Raw genomic sequence first — 20589 nt, forward strand, 5'->3', positions numbered from 1 at the left:
GTTTTGAGGATTAAATAGAATGATTTCTGAGTTACCTGACTCAGGGCCTGATCCCACAACCCTGGGATCATGACCTGAGCTGAAACCAAGAGTTGGACGCTCAACTGACTGAGTCACCCAGGCACCCCTTAAATGTTTTTTTAAAACTACAAATATGTATGTATGAAACCATACTAAATATGCTGTTTTGGAATTAGATGATTCTACTAAATATCTTTCATAATACAAGAAATACAGATTAAAACTATATTAATATATCATCTTCATATATCATAATAAAATCTTTTCTGCATATATGCCCAAACATTGAGAAATAAGATAAATACAAGGATATTTATTATAGCATTGTTTATAATAGCAAATAAATAGAACTATCTTAAATTTCATTCATACAGTGGAACACTATGTGACCATTTAAAACAGTGAAGACACTTTATATATATTGATGTGGAATCATGATCAGGATACTTTGTGAAGGGGAAAAAGTGAGAAGCATAACAGCATGTATATCCTTTTGTGCTATAAAGATTATGTGTGTACGTAGACAGACTATTAAACACACACACACACACCAACACCAACCACTTACTATGACTGTAACTATCCTGGATCTCAAATACATGTAAATATGGTACACCTGGCATTTCAGATAGATGTACACTTCACTCTGACAAATCCCAGTAGGCTATCCTCTCTGGTTAAAGGGACTGGACTACATGCTAACAGTGAAGACTCTCCCTGACTTTTGCATAAAGTCTAGACTAGCAACCTCCGTGTCTTCTTTTGCCTTCATGCCAACTTGGCCTTCTGAAAATGGTCCTCTCCTCTCTTCTCACTAACCGGATGTACAAGATGGAGCTTTCTAAAGGACCAATTAGGTCATTCACATTAGTCCAGTGTTGGTTACCATCTTTTAAAATATAATTCAGGGCCCACTGGAGTCTGTGAGAGTCTTTCTGAGGGAAAGTGAGAGGGAAAAGACACCATCTTGGCATCACCTCACTTTCAGTAACTGGCTGTTTCTTTTTGGAACCACTCCAATTGGTTGCTGCTTGTTGGTCCCCGAACTTAGCTTTGGGAACCAAAAAAATGCAGTGTCATGATTTTTTCCACAAATCAATCTACACTGATTCTTTAAAAGTTATTAGCTTGAAAGTTCTTTTAAAATATCAGGCTACTAACATTGCTGGGCCTTTTACCAAACTTTTTTCTTTGCTTTTTCTTCTTTTCATTCTTCTTTTCCTTACTTACTATCACCCAAATTTAAAAATTAGCTCAAGTATTCCCTATATAAAAAAGTAGCCAATCAAAGTTTATGTTTAGACCCTAGGACTGCCTCTAATATAGGACTCATATTACCATTCCCATCTAGTTAGAGTGTTGAACTTCTGACCTCTAGAGCTATCTGGCACCCAAAGCACAAAAAAATTGAAGTAGCTTGCCCAAGGTCACATAATCAGGAGGTAACAAAGAGGGAATTTGTACCAGATGACATGGCTTCATGCTGCCCTGCCTCTGTTCTCACCTGTACTTATCTTGAGTTGCAGTTGGATGCTGGGCTGGATCTATGAACATTCATATACAGAATAGGATTATAGAAGTAGGCAGTGACTGGAATGATCCTAATTGGAACCTAGATTTAAAACAGCAAATAAAACAGCTTCAAAGGACATTTTGAGGTTGTTGGGGAATGAATATGGACTCTATATATTAGATGAAATTGTAACAATATTAAATGTCTAGAGTATGATAAAAAATATGGTCATGTAAGGGAATGATCTTGTTTCTTAGGAGACAGACACTGAAGTATTTGGAGTGGAAGTGTCAAGATTTGTGCAGCTAAACAGTATGCTTTACTAAACAGCAACTTTAAATGTTTCAGGAAAGGAAGCATACAATGAATGATAGAGCAAATATGGCAAAATGTTAATAATTGATAAATCTAAGTGAAGGATTAGTGTTTATTGTTGTATCGGGTTTTTGTATCAATAGGCCATTCCCAAACTTAAAATAAAAAAGAATAACTGTGATGGTGATTTTTATGGGGATGAAAATCGTAATAGAAAAGAAGGAAACAGAAATAAAGTCAGGTCCCAAATTACATAAAGGAAATTATTTTATTTTTAATGTATTTTAATTCTTATACTGAAAAATCTGTAAACTACCATTTATAAAAATTATATCAAATTTAAAACTATTAAACACACAGACTATGGATTTCCTAGTGCTCAAAAAGAAACTAGAAAAGTTCCTTTTTGGTCCATCAGCAAATATTTTCTGAGTGTCTCCTCTATGCCTGGCTGATTTTGAGACATAGCCAGCTCATTTCTTCCAGCTCTAATGTTCTATGGTTCTGTAATGCTAAGTGTCTAAATACAATAGCTCCTATAGCTCAAGGCCACATCACATTGGTTGCTGTCAGCCTGGCATTTCGTAGGCATCAACTTAGTACCTTAGCTCTTGGATTTTAATGTGAAGATTAGTGAGGCCCTGAAGGCAGGGACACAATTTAGCATCCAAACACTATTGCTAGTAGGAGAAATAGAGGAGCTTCAAAATCTTTAATACATTTTCTTGGCTATCATTTATTTGGAGATTCCTTTCAAATCCTTTACTTTGCATGGATAATTCTGGAATCTTCATCTTAACAACTACATTTCATTCAGCACTTACTTTGGGTTAGGTGTTGTGAATAGGCACTATACCCACTTTATCCACAGTCCTTGGAATGAACGCCCATCTTGCTCCATGGTCACACAGATGGTAAGTACAAAATTGGATTTAGCACAGAGCGTTTTTACCTTTACACTATGTTACCAAAACCTGAATCACAAAGAGGAAGTCTGAGGAGAGTGTAGCTAGGCTGCTTGCCTTTGTCTCCCAGACTTACGCCGTCTGTGCCAAATTAGAAATACAAATAAAACGTAGTTTCTTTAATGTCCCATTCTTATCACTTGTCTTATGGTACTGCAGTGAGATTTTTGCTTCCCCATACGCTGACATCCCCCTCAACTCTTTGAAGACAAGGGAACTTTGTTTTATTCATCTTTATATTCTCAATGCCTAACACATAGGCACTCCGTAAATGTTATTGCGCTGAATTATTAATGGGCCAAAGGGAAAAATGGTTATAGTAATGGAAAACAAAACATTTTCTCATGCTTTTTCAATGTACTAGATGCCCTTTCTTCACAAAACCAGTTTTCTGATATGCTGAACCCAGTTCTCACTGTTTAGACCTGTGGTTAATTGAGCTCAATAAAATAATCAAAAATCTGTGTTTGGGTCTCATTTAGCTGTGCCTGTAATTTAATCAAAGATATATGAGCCCATATTTAGTAACATTTGCATATTATTAAGAGTTTCCTATTTTGCTTATTATTTCTGTCAAAATAGCAGGAGAAAAATTTTTGTTGAAAGCGTATTATGTTAGAAAAGATCATTTTAAGATTATTCAGTTTCCCTTTTCAAAGCTGCTATGGGTCCCCCCCCACCCCCCACCGCCTGAAGATTCTCTTCTGATTACTCTTTTTATCATCTCCTTTCTCACAGTTTAGAGCTTAAAGTGAGAATTTTTTTTTAAGTGTGTTTTCCTGGCATCTCATGTTTAACAGTGTCAGGGGTTTGTGTCCCTGGAACGAAAACTGTTTCTCCAGAGCCTTTTTTCTCTCAGCTTCCAGTGAAAAGAGGGGCGAGGCGAGCCAGTCGCTTACCACAAAGCAATGCCACCACAAAGGAAAGATTAAGGGTTTAGAGAGAGGTCAATGTGGGTTTTTCTCTAACTAAACACTTTCCTAAAGTTTCCTTGTGGAAAAATAATGAAGTCATCTCAGAGTTTTTAAAGAATTTTTATTTCTTTTTCACCGTCTGCATTCGCTTGTCTTCTCAGCATGGATGTTTAATCTTCCTAGGCTTTGTGAATTGGCCCAAATGAATAAGTAGTGAGCTGTCTCTCTAGGAGCTAGAGGCTTATTCTAAGGGCCTAATCACTGAGTAAACACATCTTTGCCCTCCCTCTCACAACTGCGATATAATAGTCGAGATTCTAGCACAGTAACCTGGATATTGCAGGGACCAATGCTTTGAAATGCAGAATGGTTGATCCTCCAAAACAGACAGTGCCTGATCTTCGCCTGCCTCTTTCTTCTTTTTTAAATTAAATATTGCCAAAGAGATGCTGTTTTATTGCTTGATATTGTGCATTAGTGCCCTGGATTTCCAAGTTTAGTTTCAGTCAACACTGTCGGCTGCACTTATAGGGAACTCTGCATGTTGGGTTTCTTAGTAGCCTCTTCAGCACATGTGTGTTTGATTTGGAAGAGCATTTAAATTAAATCAGTGAGATAGCAATGTAAATCGCTAATCTGTTTCCCAAAGTCTAAATATTCCATTGCAGTGTTCTTGAGAGAAATGGACGTTTTAAAGATTTAGCCATTGCCATTGTTTGGTTAGAAATATGCTGATTTAAAAGTGGACAGCTCTCTTGTTCCCAGTGTCTCATTAAATGTAGTTGCTGAGATACGATCAAGCAGAATTAGAGGTTGACATCCCTCTGTCTATTCAGCTAGAGAGCTCCTAAGAAGAAGAGTTCTGAATTTGTTAGTGCTGCCAGGTTCATGTTCCTTTTCCTAAAGCAGCAGATTTCTGGATTCTTTTGCTGAAAGTGGTTCAGCATTGCTGCTGCCATTTGGTCTGTTTTTGCCAGGGGGTTGATAATCAGCATTCAGGTTTCTTACATCAAACATGCTAAGACCCATGCTAGCTTTAGGGATGCAAAGACTGAAAGAGACCCAGTCCTCACCCTTAAGAGACGTTGTCTAGAGGGGAAACTGGTAAACAATGATAATACTAATGGGAAGAAATAGAGGCCCTGAAAAGGAAGCTGTTAACTCTGCCTGAGGGAATCAGGGAAGGTTTCAGAGAGGCATTTGCTTTGAGCCTTAAAGGATGAGTAGGAATTTACCAGATAAGTAGCTCTCCAACTGTGTATCTGATTACAAACTTCCCCAGAAGCCAGCTACTGTTACCTGCAGACACCAACATGGATGAAGAAACCCAGTCTGTCTTGTTCACCATTTTAGCAGCACTGCTTCCTACTGGGCCTGACACGGTATTTCAACACATGCTTGTTGAATGAATGATTAAATGAATTGACCCATCAAAACAGCTACTGTTGGAGTAACTAAGCTACTTATACCCAGGAATTCTGCCCTTATTCCCATTACATGTTGTCTTTGAGGACCAGGAAACACTGATCTATGAGCAGGGGCCAATCTGGCATCTTCATATTGTATGAGCACTCCAAGCCTTGACTACAGTGTGGTTGATTTTCCTGCTACTGCTGTAGTATCAAAGAAAGAATACCAGACTTGGAGCCCATCAATTTGGCTTCCAGTCCCAGTGTACATATATCACTTATTTACTAGTTGTGGTAAAATTTAGGACAAGTCCTCTTTCTAAACCTCAGTTTTCTTATCTGCTAATAAAATTAAGAATACTATTTTACAGTATATTCTGGGTATTAAAGTAGATAAAGGGTGTGTAACTAATAGTGCCTCCTATTCATAGTAGATACTTTAGAATCTTAATCTACCAGTGTACCTCTGGTTACCCTCATCTATACAAAATTTACCTTTGGAGGAAGTATTTTAATGATTATATTATTATTATTATTTAGATTATTTAATAGGCTAATTCCAAGCATCAAATTTCAATATCCTTTCATCAATATGAGACTTATATTTTTCTGTAAGTGTCTTCCTTTTTTTTGGAATCCCACACAGCAAGTTTTTCTTTATTATCATCTCATCCTTATTTAATATGAAAGGAAAGACCCTAAGGTTCCTTAAAATTTTCCTTTGCCAGAATTTCACAGATTGGTTTGTATATTGTCTTTACCATAAATTTTTTTTTTCTATATCCTGGCAAGTGACTTTTTAAACTCAGCTCTTCCACAATGTAGCACCAAGAAGTTAGTCAATAACAATTTAGGCTCTTTAATCATCATCATGGGGGATGTTGTTAAAGCTGACATGTTGCAAATTACGTTGCTCAGTTTCAGTTTTTAGTTTCAGTTATTTTATTGACTATCCATCTATGTCAGAGGACGCTTTTAAGAGAGCTAATGTTATTTCTTGATAGCAAGTTTTATCAAGCAAAGGGGAAAGTTAATTCACCGTATGACAAACCACAGCGGACATTTTCTGAAATATAATCTAGAGAGAATTCATGTGAACGATTTTCTACCATCCTTCCAGGGACAGTTAGATGTTGCATGCTCTTACATAAGGACTTTTAATGAGAACACATTAAGGGCTTTGAAATGACCTGTGGAAGTAAAACATAACTTCATTTTAGACCTGTCCCCTTCAAGTAGAAGGGACTTAAAAAAATACAGAAGAGAGATTTGGGGAATCAGTCTTAATCAGTATTTTTTTCTCTGTACATAGTTGGATAGTTCAAAAATTAATTTCCCTTTATAAAGTATGTTTTGATATGAAGAATTGTAAACCCATTTTATTTAAAGAAAATACAATTCTATTGCATATTCTGCTACAGATAGGTTTGTACATGTTAACGGGAGTCTGTGACAGCAGTCAAAAAACAATATAGCCATCCTAGCCTCTTTAGAGTATAAGGAAGCAAAATTTATTCAGATTAGTGAATGCCTTAGGAACTCTAAGTGTCAGGTGCTCTTTTAAGGAATAGCACTTAATTTTTGTCTTTGCGTTTTATATTGAACGATTATGCATTTCCAAAATTCAAGAACCCTTACATTAGTGAATATTTTAATTCATCCGTCTTTTCTCCTCTTTTCAGAGAAAGCTTCTTGCTATCTACCTCCACCATGATGAAAGTGTATTAACCAACGTGTTCTGCTCACAAATGCTTTGTGCTGAATCTATTGTCTCTTATCTGAGTCAAAATTTTATAACCTGGGCTTGGGATCTGACAAAGGACGCCAACAGAGCAAGGTAATACTGTTGTTTACAAGTTATAAGTGGGGCCTCTGTTTTTTAAAAAAAAAGTTACCATTGTATTTGGTTTCTTATCATCGTAAACATTTTCATCCTCAGCATTAAATCCTCTGCCATTACATTTGATTAGATAAAAGGTATTTATTGTAGCCAACATATGCAGTTATTTACAATTGTGAAAATATACCTCAATTTCTAAAAGGTTTCTAAATCCAAGAATAACCCAAAAACCAAAACCAGAATATAATGTTTTAATCTTTTTGCAGTAAAACTGGCACAGTACATATCCATCTTCTACATATTCTTAGGTTCTCATATGTTGCTGAATATTTAGAGAAAATCTATTTTTAATAATGTTCAGAAAAAGCAGAGCAAGTCTATCGTATAATCTTAGTAGTAAGTTTATTCTTTAATAATTTCAGTGAGGAAGGCAAGACTTTCTGGACTAGTCCATGGAGTTGGTAATAGCTTAACTCTAGCATATACTAATTGATGTAATCGCTTTATTGCACACATTCTTTTGCACACATCCATATTCTCAGTAGGAAAAAAATCCCTTCCTAGCTGTCAGGATAAATTTACTTAATTTGTTAATCTTAATATCTATAAGTGATGAATAATTCTTCATATTTTGCCAATTTGAGCTTCTCATCTGAAATATATTTCATCATGTTTAATTACACATGTGGCCATACAGGCAGTGATGCTACTTTGGGTGTGTTTAACACAATCATAATCAGATTGTTGATTTATGAACAGGGAGATTAAATTAATTCATTTCAAGGCAAGCCTACTGTAGTTACCTAATTTAAATGATTATAGAACAATTAGAAATCATCTGATTTGGTTTTTCATTATTATTTTATAGCTCACTGAATTTTTGCTCATCATTAAGACTTTGTTTTATGTAATCCGAACCTGAAAAGAAGGATGATTCTTCTCTTAAATGTGAAGCAAAAGAATGTTGAAGCAATTTCTTCATCTAATACTTCATTTCTTTAAGCAAATGGTTAGGAAATTTCACAGGATGACTTCGTTCTGCATTGGAAATGTTCCCTGTTATACATAAATAAAGAACCTTTAGCACCTGTATTTGTTTAAATTAAATCAGGTTATTATTCACACTCAGTTAAAGGTGATGAAAAGCAGTTCCAAAAACAGATAAAAATGCAGCATCGAAGGTCTTTCATGAGGCAAAATACATAGACTGGAGACTTGGCTAAATCTTTTGCCATTCACTGGCAGTAAGGAATCTCCTCCTTTCCTTTTATCCACAACTTGATGGAGAAGGAAACACTATTTCTAACCCATCTGTAGTGGCTAAGTTCAGCAGGCTACCTGCTGTTATTTTGTTCTACCCTCCATTTAATTCCTTAGTTCCTTTTATTTTACAATGACAAAAAATTGCAGTGTAGTTTCTTTTGAAAAACAGTGTTTGAGGGGTTTTTTTATGACTGGCAATCAACAGCCATGTAATTGCTTTGTTATGTTTTACTAAAGAAGTCTGTTAAGTAGCACAACTTTGATACACTAGTAATAAGAGTTTGCAGGTTACAGAGACACCTGTGGTGACCAAAGCGACAGAAGCAGCTTATTAGAAAGACCCAGTACAGCTGTGTCCTATTAACTCCTTATGACACTTTTTTTTAAACATAAAATAAAGGCCTTGTTTAAGGCTTTAAAGCTATTTCTCAGTGAATTGCAGGACTGACTGAGGTATGATAGGATATTTCAATCTACATTTTTTAAAAAATATGGCATCTCATTATTATTATTATTATTACTACATTCATGAAAATGAAAAGAAGTGATATTAAAGGCTAAAAATAGAAACATATAGGAATTTTCTTTAATAAGTATTTTTGTAGGAACAGAAACAGGGCCAGTGGGGCAAAAGAGAATTAACCATTTCTGGAATTTAAGATACTTGCCATCCTTACTCAAAATCCAATTCTATCCATATTACAAATTTTAAAAACTATTTTAAGTTAAGGTATTACATTTCTCTATAAAGCAACAGAATTATGTGTTCAGAATATAATGTGTTCAGCTCCACATTATTATTAAGGCAAATGGAAAATATGTATTTTACATGCCCAGGATGAAATTTCATTGGAATGACATATTACTAAAAGAGAGTAAACGTGGATTTCCTTTTGATTTTAATTAATTAGGCTTATTTATAATCACAGAAAAAGATTGGCATAGCAACAATTTTCTTACCAGCCATCATCTAAATAAAATTGTCTAGTTGAATTTCCATCTCTGTGATCTTACTTGTATTTTTAGTACTACATTTTATCCAGAGGTGTTTGTCATAAACATTTATTGCATTATCCATTTGACACTATTAACACTGAGTAATAAAACCTCAATGTTTCACACTCAGTTCAGTAGAAGACCACTGAACTAATATTTATTGATCAGTGAGCTACATTTCAAAAGTTGCTGTGCCATCATTTGCATATTACCAGAAAGTTAAAATATGACAGATTAATATGTGAAAATGTAGAAGAGATTTCTACCATCACAAACAAGATTGCTGTGGGTTTCTTTTTCACTGTGATTTTTCTTATGACAAATGTAAAAAGTGTAGAAATAAATTCCTGGTGGATAGCTTGTTTCATCCCATATCTGGCTCTTCTACTTCAAACTGATCGTACAAATTTTTAAAATCCAGAGCCTGTAAGCTGTTTAGTCTGTATGACTCCTTAGTAGTTTTCTGTGACTACTCCCTGACATGATAGCTAGGGACATTGGTGCCTAAGTTGGGGTGGGACTTGCCAAGCAAATTTACTTTTGCTTAAGAAATAATGGGGCACCTGGGTGGCTCAGCTGGTTAAGCATCTGCCCTCGGATCAGGTCATGATCTTGCAGTTTGTGAGTTCAAGCCCATGTCGGGCTCTGTGCTAACAGCTCAAAGACTGGAGCCTGCTTCAGATTCTATCTCCCTCTCTCTCTGCCTGCCTCCCCCCACATGCACATTTGTGCTCTGTCTGTCTGTCTCTCTCTCTCTCAAAAATAAATAAACATTAAAAAAATTAAAAGAGGGATGCCTGGGTGGCTCAGTCAGTTGAGTGTCCAACTTTGGCTCAGGTCATGGTCTCACGGTTTGTGGGTTCGAGCCCTGCATCGGGCTCTGTGCTGACAGGTAGTTCAGAGCCTGGAGCCTGCTTCAAATTCTGTACCTCCCTCTCTCTCTCTGACCCTCCCCTGCTTGCACTCACTCTCTCTCTCTCTCTCTCTCTCTCTCTCTCAAAAAAAATAAATAAAAACATTTAAAAAAAATTTTAATTTAAAGGAGGGGAGGAAGGAAGGAAAGAAAAAGAAAGAGAGAGAAAGAAAAAGAAAGGAAGAAAAAGACTCTGCTAAAGTGGCACCTGGCTGGCCTATTCAGTAGATCGTGTGACTCTTGATCTTGGAGTTGTGAGTTCAAGCCCCACATTGGGTGTGGAGATTACTTGAAGAAATATTCTGCAGAACCTACAGAAACATTAGTCCTACTCAGTTTACTTGTGAATCTCTCATGTGTAGAAGATAAGTGAAGAATACTGTACTAAGTGAATGATTTGGTAAAGTTGCCAAAGTATGATTGTCACTTGAAGTTATAAGTTAAATTTCCTGATGTCACTAACAAATTAGAATAAAAAAGAAACAGATATCTATAGAACATCACTGTTATACACCCCTGTGATGATGATTTGGATTTCCCACCTCCAAAATGATTCTGATAACATTCTTTCTAAGTGAATACTTAATTTGATGAACCTACTACCTGTATAAAATAGATTAGAATAATTTTTGGATTGATGTTGGAACATTCCAAATATGAATTGGGACATCAGACTTTAGCAGTAGTGGTAATACCTATCTTCTCCCTCACTAGATTGTGATCTTCCAGAAAAGCTTATTTTATTTGTCTCATTAAACAAGGCATTTTATTATTTATTTGTTTATTTTGAGAGAGGAAGATAGAGAATGAGCATGGGAAGGGGCAGAGAGAGGGAGACAGAGAATCCCAAACATGCCCTACATTGTCAGTACAAAGCCCAGTGCTGGGCTCAAACTCCCAAATAGGGAGATCATGACCTGAGCTGAAACCAAGAGTCAGTCGCTTACCCAAGCAACCCAGGTGCCCTGTAAACAAGGCACTTTAAATTTACAAAATTGTAGGAGAAAGAAATTCAGTAAGCATTTGGCATTTGAATATATGCATCCATTTCCACCTAATGTGTTTATAATTTCAGTATTATATATCTAAATGGAGGTTTCTTTCCTGGAAAACTCTGTACAGTCTTGGCTTCCATGTCTAGTTGGAATTCAGGACCATTCTTTCTTAAAGCAGTAGGCAATAAGGCCTTGTTAGTCTTAAGAAGTCCTGGAGGGTATAATTTCCTAAATATCCATCTGAACAATAATCTTGAAAGACAGAGTAGGATATACCTGTAAATGAAAGAGCTTTAAAAAAAAAAAAAACAGATAACACTAAATAAAGAGATCCTGCAAATCATTTCTGAAAGTGGCTAAAAAATACCTCAAGAAAGGTGTATTTCCTTCATGTTTATTCATTGAGTAAACATTTACTGCATATTTAATAGGAACCAGGAATGGTACTTTGCACTGAGGATGAGAAGATGAAAAAGATACAGTGTTGAATGCTCAAAATACTCTGTAGTCTATTAGGAAGACAGACATAAAGCTAATATGCAGTAGCAAGTATGCAAAGGTGCTTTGGAAGTATAGATAAACTTCACAGGAGGTACTCTACCTGAGTGGGCCAAGGAAGAACTTCAAAGAAATGACACATGGAAAAATGAAATTAGGATTTTACTCTTTCTATATTACCAGCATCCCTAGTTTATGAGGTTGCAGATATTTGCTATTTTTATAAAGGAATATTAGTATTTTAAACCTCATAATTGTCAGAAATGAAAGATCAGTGGTTTATATAATAGTGGAGGAGAGAAAAAAATAGAAGGACCTGCCCAGCTACTACTGTAATTATATATGGTCTGAACCAGATTAGGGATTAAGGTCAACCAGCAGGATGGACAGATCCCAAGAAGTTGTTTTGTTAATAATTCATCCCAATATTGGCATATGCTTATAGGTAGACAGTGGAGCAGAGATCAGACACTCTTTTGGATGTAGAAACACGTAGTAAACCATCATGGATTTAACTACTACAATAAAAATATATATAAGGACAATGTATTGTTAGTGAACAAATGCTTGTGCTGTAAGAGAATAATTTCTTAAAATTCAGGACAGGTATCACCTTTAGGAAGCCTTGCTATTGTCCATCCTTTTCTTGCCTCTCAGTCTAAGTTAAAATGCACATTTTTTATGCTCCCATAATATTCACATACTAATCTGTAATGATGGAATTCATTAGGTTTGTATGGTTATTGTCTGTCTCCCTATTATGTTGTTGCCTCCCCAAGAAAGCTATATCTATAATTTCAATGTGTTACCTAGTACCTTTGAAAAAGTCAGGGTTATACTGATAAATAATCTCTAGTAGTCTTATTGAATTATAAGAGCAACCAGCTTGTGCAGTGGAAAGAGAACTGGAAATGCTGCTGTATGCTCTAATTGTGTGATCTTCCGCCATAACCATTAGTAGGTCTAAAAAGCAAAAGCCTTCATTTTCCTTGCTTGAATGAATTACAAATGTCCAGACCAGGTACCTTGTCTTCTGCAGACACTATAGCACTTTAGAATATTGTTGTCTACGCTCTGTGTACCAGGCACCCACACACTCTCTGGAAAGAGACTTGAATGCCAGCCCAGATGAATTCATCCTGTGGTTCCAAATTTTCTTCCCCATATTCAAGTCTAAAAGCCCTGAAACAACTGGCCTCCTCAGATTGGGCCTGTCAGGGATGGTATTCTGAGCCTTCTGCAATGGTCATGGCATTGATTAAAGTAAACATTTTCATAGAACCAGAGTGCTAAGCTGGCTACATGATGAGATATGCCAAGGAGCCAGGCAAGTTCCATTTGGGCACCATTTGAATTAAATATAGATGGTACTGTATAAAGTACTATATAAAGCTCAATAAGCACTAATTTGCTTCCCTCAACTAGAGTTATTTGGATGTCTGTTGGTTGCATGGGAACATTGGCACAGGAGCACCCTTCATGTTAAGCTGTGAGTTTTTGGCTGTAGTTGCTTCATCAAGGAAAACTACATAATGTATGTGGCACAGTAAACCACCAATATTAACCAGTAGTAAATGGATTAATGGGTATCTCTTGTTCTCAGTCCATCCAGTATAAGTACTGGTTTAGATTATTTAATTCTAGAAAACTTGAATTTGACTAGGGTAATGCCAACTGGGTAATCAGCCAACTATGAGGTGCTTATATGAGGTAGAAATGTTTCACACATCAGTCTACATACTACGAAGTGTTAAATCGGTCATTGTACACTGTTCCTAAGCAGCGTTCATAGTAGCTGCAAACAGTTACCTAGGAATTGCTGACAGTGTCTGAATTGCACAGTTGTATGAAATATATACCTAATGTTGTGTTAAATTTTGCCTACACAGTGCCAATATTCACAGAATTCTATTGCCTGTTAATATTAGCTTTTGAACTTAATGCCCTTGAATGCAGTATTTCAGATCACTGGAAACTGCTGCTGCTATGCTGACAGGTACTTTTGAGCCTTAATATTCAAGTGATAGTTTTCCACATTACTTAATCTTTGGCAAGAGTTAATTGACTTAAAGCTCTTATTATCAGTAGGCTGTCTTCACCTGCACTTTCCATCTGAGCAATTAGCCATATTCACAGTGGCATACCCTTAATTCCAAACTACTCAGTGCTTCATGCCTGGCTGAAGCCTAGATGACCATGTTACTCTAACCCCACACCTCCATTTGATCCAGCAAATATAGCCCAGGTGTGGGGTCTGCATGGGAGACACAAGGGGTGTTAATTCCCAGCTGCTACCCTAGGAGCAGATATGGATTCTGCAGAAGTAGCAGCTAAAACAGATTGGACATGTTGTGGTCAGGGAACCAAGACTTCTAGAGAGCCTTCATGCCAGATTTCCATATACTTTTCCCCAAAGTTTTTTATTTCTTTTGTGCTATTTTCCTCCCAGTACTTTTAAAGGAAATGTATTGCCATCCTAAACATCCCAGGTCAAGGGCTTAATTAATGCTTTAAAATAAAGGTTCCAAAACACCAGGAGAGTTTGTCATTTTCTCCCTGGTTTGTTTTGTGAGGAGGGAGGAGAGAAGGTGAGGAGGAACCCCTCCTGTTCCATGATTACATCCTACCCACTCATTTTCTCCTTTTCTCCTCTGCTTTTGATTTTTAGTGGCGGTCTTAACAGAATGTCAAGATCAATTTGCAGCATGGTTTAACTCAAGGTTTGCGTTCTGCCAGCAGCAATTGTCCCTGCAAACAATGCCGTGTGTTCTTGTAACTTCAGAAGCTTTTAGAAGGATCATGGCAAGGGCAGCATCTAATGACTTTATTAGTGTAGGGTTTCAAAATGGACTCAGTAATTGTTCATATCTCTTTGTCAGCAAGTCATAATTACTGCTCAGCATTGTCCAAGGGTGCAGTTGTGAATAGTTTACTAATAGTACTGAAAGGAAGGGAAAGGATAAAAGGTGATGGCCTCTTATGATTGAGAACAAGCCAGTCTGTATATAGATGATGAGTAAACTGTTTATAATTCTTTACTCTTTTTAAAATAGAAGATTACCCTTTTAGAAATGTACTTTTAGGTAATTTTAAATTTCCAATTTATAAGCCTCTTTACTGCGATTTGGATACTTCCTACTCTACTACCTAGTACTACAGTCATAATTGCCTGGTGGTATATGCATTATATCTGAATCAAGCTATATGTTTTTCCCTTGACACTAATCTAATTAATGCTATTTAGAAAATAGGCATTTAACTCAGATACAATTTTCTGTGTTTTCAGTCTATATGAAAACTTTTTAGAAAAGAATAATCAAGGTAATAACTGGACAGTACAATCCATCAAATCTTATTTTTCTCATGCACTAGACCTTTCTTGTTACTTGTTGGTGTTCTCCTTGGTCTTTCTGCTAAACACTTCGTATTTTGAGTATTCTAAGTACTTGATTTGTAAGAGTCAAAGAATAAAAAGAGTCATTAAATATTTTTAGGATATACAAAGTTTCAGCTAAATGCCAAGCTTTTGCCTCGTTCTGCTCTGTTGCCAGATTCTTTCCTGTTCTGTGACTCTCTAAATTCTCGTGCAGTTATATGCAAATATTCCCTCCCAATAGCTAGTTATCCTAGTATTTTAGAATATACAAATTCAAATACATATGACTGCCAGAGGTACTTGATCCAGTGTTTATATAGAATATAAAACATGAGTTGTCTAATGAAACAAATTCCAAAAATTAGACATCTCCAAAATGAAATTATCTTATTTTAAAGTAATATATCCCATCATGTCTTTTGCTTTTCTTCTTGCCTGAAATTGAAAAGATCTCAAGAATTTATTTACTTTCTGAACTGCTTTGTTAGTGTTAATAATTTTTATATTCATGGTTGTTTCCGAAGAAGTTTTACTAATCCTATCACCTATGCCACTTAAATCAGTAGCATGGTTCTCCTCTTCCATAAATACTGATAGTAAAACACTCATAAAAATTATAAAGGAAATGTGTTCGTTCAGTCATATAAAACCACTTATTGGAAACTGGTTCCTCGGACATGTTTCCAGTATTTGCCTCTCAATCTACTTAGATATTCAAAGAGGTTTTACTGCCTGATTACCTTAGTGATCTAATCTGTTAAATGTACCTCCAAAAACTGAAAGAGGAAAAAACTGTTAGTTTGAAATTGGAGAGTCAAGTAGAATCCTGTTTTTTAACGTAGTTGGGTAATTCACTAGGAAATAGATTTTGTGTCCTTTCCTTAAACATGTATTTGTGTCTTCGAACTTGATTGCATTACAGTAATAGAGAAAAGTAACAAAATATTTTTGTATTATTAACAAATTAAAGGGTAACTGTAGGCATTTTTATAGTTTATCTACTGTTGGATGACTCAGTCTGTAGCCACAGCAACAATTTAAAGAATCCTCCGAAACAGTCTCCTTCCATGTATCTTTGTTTTCCTCAATGCATGAACAGCACCAAGAAAGTCCTCTTTAACATACTTTTCTACACATCTCAACTAAGGAAAAAATGAAACAAGTTAACATGAACAATAAAGAAGCTTTATTTGCTTATCTCAAACTGAAAAATTATATTGCCAACCCAGTGTTAAACAAGGTATTGGAGGCTCTGAGCAGCTCCCAAAGAAGTTATTCACCACCACCACAACAAAAATTTATATGGTCATTATGAAAGCTATGTAAATATTAACTTTTTATTAGTTCTTAAACAAAATCTATGAATTTAAATATGTCAGTTGCTGTTCTTGAAAGACTGTGATAAACTGTTTTCTCACTGTTTATGCAGACATCATTCATAAAATGTAGAGCAATTAGGAAGTGGGACTCAGTTGGTCTGGGAGTATGAAGAACAAGGAAGTATTAGGCAAGTGATGTAACATTTCCAGATTTTTTTTTCATCTATGAAAATTGGGGAAGGGGGTGCTGACAAGCTGACCCATTTGACCTGAGACCTTTGACCTTTATCTCTAAAATTCTCTTTCTGATGACTTGGACACAACTATTTTCAATAGAAAAATGAGAAGTAAGCAAGGTTTCATTTTTAAAATAAACATTAGTAAAGTTTGTAAGTAAATTACTGCCCTTACCACTTTGTGATGATTTAGAATGACCTTAGTGGAGTGTAGCTAAGGAAGCCACAATCGTTTTCTGCTTCTTTCACCAATAAAGACAGCTTCCTTACCCTTAAAACTGTTCTCCAAGCTCATGCCATTTATGACAGGGGCTTCTACTGAGAGTTTCAGTAGCTAAGAATAAGACTATCATTACTGCCTTAAAAAAAAAAAACACATAATAACTACAACCATTAAAGCACCTACTATGTGCCATACTGATTATAGATATAGATATAGATATAGATATGGATAGATGTATGAGCTTATTTAATCCTCACTGTGTATATATTAGGTCATTCAACTACAATTCTGCAAGCTAAATAGCAAAGGTCCAGTGTCACATATGTGGAAACTATTTTTGGCTCAGAGAGGTTCTATAATTTACCCAAGGTCATGCAAATGGATGTACCAGATGTAAATCCCAAATTAATCTATGCTGCTTCATAATGCTTCTTGTCCCATGATCTTGCTAGGGACAGGGAAATTAAAGCTGCAGAAGATAATATATTTTTGAGCTTCTCTAAAAGCTAGAAGAGGCGTTTGCTACAATGCTTCTTCATAGACAGGGCTTCTGCAAATTTCTCACTTTTGGTTCTAATTTTGAATTAATAAGCCTAACTTGGGACTTAATAAGCCTGACTGTGTGCTGCATTACAATCCTTTATCAATTTAACCAGAGCTATCTTGTTTGCCCTAATTTCCTTGCCTTTTCTTACAAAGTATATTTATTTATTTTGATTGTTCCTTATATGCTAGGATGCTTAGATCCAGCCCATTCTAAAGGTGCTCAGTCAAGCATAGTGTTCTAGAGCAGGTTTATCTCATGCTGTGCTCAGTTCTATTCTGGAATTATATTATTGGCTCCTATTAAACTAAGGTAGTCAACTAAATCCTCTGACCAGTTTTTCAGATATGGGACTGCCCTGATGAGCTGGGGCTAGGTTGTTATTATTTGCTTAAATAATTTTTGGGGTCTGGCTTGTTATCAAACTAGATCTTTGCCATTCTCTACTAATGCAGTTGACTGACAAGATCTTTTGAAGTTCAGATTCTGTTAACTCTCCCAAGAGTTATCATTCATAAATGATATTGTAGCTCCTGTTATTTCTATTGCTATCATTCTTGATAAACCTCTCCATTCCTAGCCATATCTAACTCCAGAATTTTTTTGTCTTCTCCTTATTTACCACACTTAGATGTGGCCATCAAGAGAAGCTTTATCACCTCATATATTTTGATTTCGAGCATTTGGCTCTGACCAACACTTCCTATTCCTAGCTTACTTGCACAAGTGCTAAACTTTTTTTTATCTCATTATGCTGTCCAGTCTTTTGACCCTACCACTTTACTTCATCTGCCATTTTGTGTCTCTAATCTTCATTTCCCTCATTGTCCTATTAAGATTTCAAGGTCTATTGTTATCACCTTCTTATAATATCTTAAATTCCCTTACCACTGTCTCCCTCCATTGCACTCAATTTGCTGAACCCAACCAACTATTCTCCTCCTTTATCTCTGTGCTCTTGCACTTGAACACTGCTGGAGACAGTCACACTAATTTTTTTTTCTAAATAAACACAAACTCCAAGCAAGTACACAATAATGCTGAGCAAGCCTACTGTGCTTCTCTAGTTAGCTTTCATTCCCTTGATAAAATGTCTGTTTCATACTACTCCTCATTCATTAAACATCTCTTGTTCCTCTCTGCTCCCTCCCAGCTGCCCTCACTAATTGACTGAGAAAACAGAAGTCATCAGATAGAAATGGCTTTTAATTTTCTTTTGTCAGGTCTCAGTGTAAATGTCTCCTCTTGAAAAAGACTATTGACATCATTCTTTTCATAGTACTCTCTCAAAACTTTTCATAGTATGCCATTGCTTTTGTTTATTAAAATTCCACTAGAATGTAAGATTCCTAAGGACAAGAATTACCTCAGTCTTCTTCACTTGTGTTTCTTACTTCAAAACTCAGTAATTACTTGTTGGATGATATAAAATGCAGAACAACGTAATGGTTGAGTATAAATTAATTTATATTTAATCATACTAGGATTGGAATTCTAGCTATGACAGTAGGTCACTATAATGACCTTGAGCAAATTGTTTAACCCCTCTAAGTTGCAGTTTCTGTATTGGAAAATTGAGATTAAAAACCACATCCCTAAGGGGCACCTGGGTGGCTCAGTTGGTTAAGCATCTGACTTCAGCTCAGGTCATGATCTCTTGGTTCGTGAGTTCGAGCCCCATGTCAGTCTCTGTTCTGATAACTCAGAGCCTGGAGCCTGCTTTGGATTCTGTGCCTCCCTCTCTGTCTGCCTCTCCCCCACTCACGTTCTGCCTCTCTCTGTCTCAAAAATAAATAAACATTAAAAAAAAAAAACCCACATCCCTTAGAGTTGTTCTTGGAATTAACTGGGATAACTGATTTTTCTTAAAGTCTGGCACAGAATAAATGCTCAGTGCATAGTATCTGTATGTGTATATTTGGTTTATGTCAGACATTTATGAAAATGTTAATACGACAAAACCAAGTGGTAAGCTATTTGAGACCACTTTCAGTTTGGTAACACTCTACATGTTCAGTTTCTCAGTGACTAGGAATTTATCCAATTGAGCCTGATTTCTGAATCTTACCCTGCAGGATACTTTGAGACACCTCATCACTTCTTACTGAACTCCAGATACTCAAAGCTTATGGAATGCTCATGAGTTCTCACCCTAGTAACTCAGCCTAGTTAGGCTTATTGTGTTCTTAATAACTCATGCTGTCTCCTAGTCATCACTATTGTATTCTAAGTGTTCAGAAGCCATTTGTCTAAGTGACTTTTCTAGCTTTTGTAGAGGACTGAGATCAAATTTACTGGTCTGTATTTCTTGAAACCCGTGGTATTAAATTGTCTTTAGAGATTCAGATGATAGTCATTTTTTATCATTGATTTTCCAGCTTTTTACTGTCCCATTTATTCTACTACCCAGCCGTTTCTTTGTCCAGTAAAGTATCCATTAAACATTTGTAAACACTTCGGTGGAATCAAGTTTTGTACATAAACACTGAATTTAGCTCTGTAATTCTGGCAGCTTAGGAAAAAGAGGAAATGTGATAGGCATATCTTCATTTAGTCATTTATCCATCTAGTATATGTTTATTGAGTTTCTACTATGTGCCAGGTACTATGTCCTAGAGTTTATAGTTTATCATTTATAGGTCTCATTGACTGATAAAAAAAAATTAACAGTTTATCTCAAGATTTCCTTGTACTGAATTCAAGAGAGAATTTTTTTGCATGATTATCTATTTGAGAGTTATTAAGTAATAAAATAGACTTATTTTCTACTGTTTTCCATATGACAGATTTTAAATTTAAATAGATATTTCTTATATTAATCTTCTGTAAAAGCAGAAGACTTTGTATTAAATATTTTTGAGTAATGGTAATTTTTGGGGGGGAACTTAGGTGATACACGGCCCTTAAGCATTCTTTTTTGATTATCTAATTCATAACTGGTATAGAGCATAAAGGAAGAGCCTACATAGTCAACCTGTCCATTCAGTGCTCTTTGTCAAACAGCAGCTGTCTCAAGTGAGCCTTTGTCCAAAGTGCTAGATGGTAATCATTTCTTACTTGAAAGCTTTAATGAGTGACTGAGATGCTAATACACTGAACTGTCGCTCATTTATCTTTTCAAGACTTTCCTCCTACGTATGAGATTTCTGCTGATGCTCTCCCACATTTTCTTATCCATTAGAATGGAGGTAAGTGGGGAGATGAGTTAAATAGGTGATGGAGATTAAGGAGTGCACTTTTTGGGGCACC

The 20589-nt window shown here is 35.9% G+C and overlaps 1 protein-coding gene across 3 annotated transcripts in view; it reads left to right on the plus strand.

The window, feature by feature from the left end:
* FAF1 (Fas associated factor 1) overlaps positions 1-20589 on the plus strand; it is a 474908-nt gene that overhangs the window by 345096 nt on the left and 109223 nt on the right. For all 3 annotated transcript variants that reach the window (XM_029946447.1, XM_029946449.1, XM_029946448.1), the window contains one exon: positions 6820-6974. In XM_029946447.1, coding sequence (XP_029802307.1) covers positions 6820-6974 — 155 coding nt within the window. The remainder of the gene's footprint in view (positions 1-6819; positions 6975-20589) is intronic.

Source organism: Suricata suricatta, chromosome 8 (assembly GCF_006229205.1).
Source record: "Suricata suricatta isolate VVHF042 chromosome 8, meerkat_22Aug2017_6uvM2_HiC, whole genome shotgun sequence".
Taxonomy (NCBI): Eukaryota; Metazoa; Chordata; class Mammalia; order Carnivora; family Herpestidae; genus Suricata; species Suricata suricatta.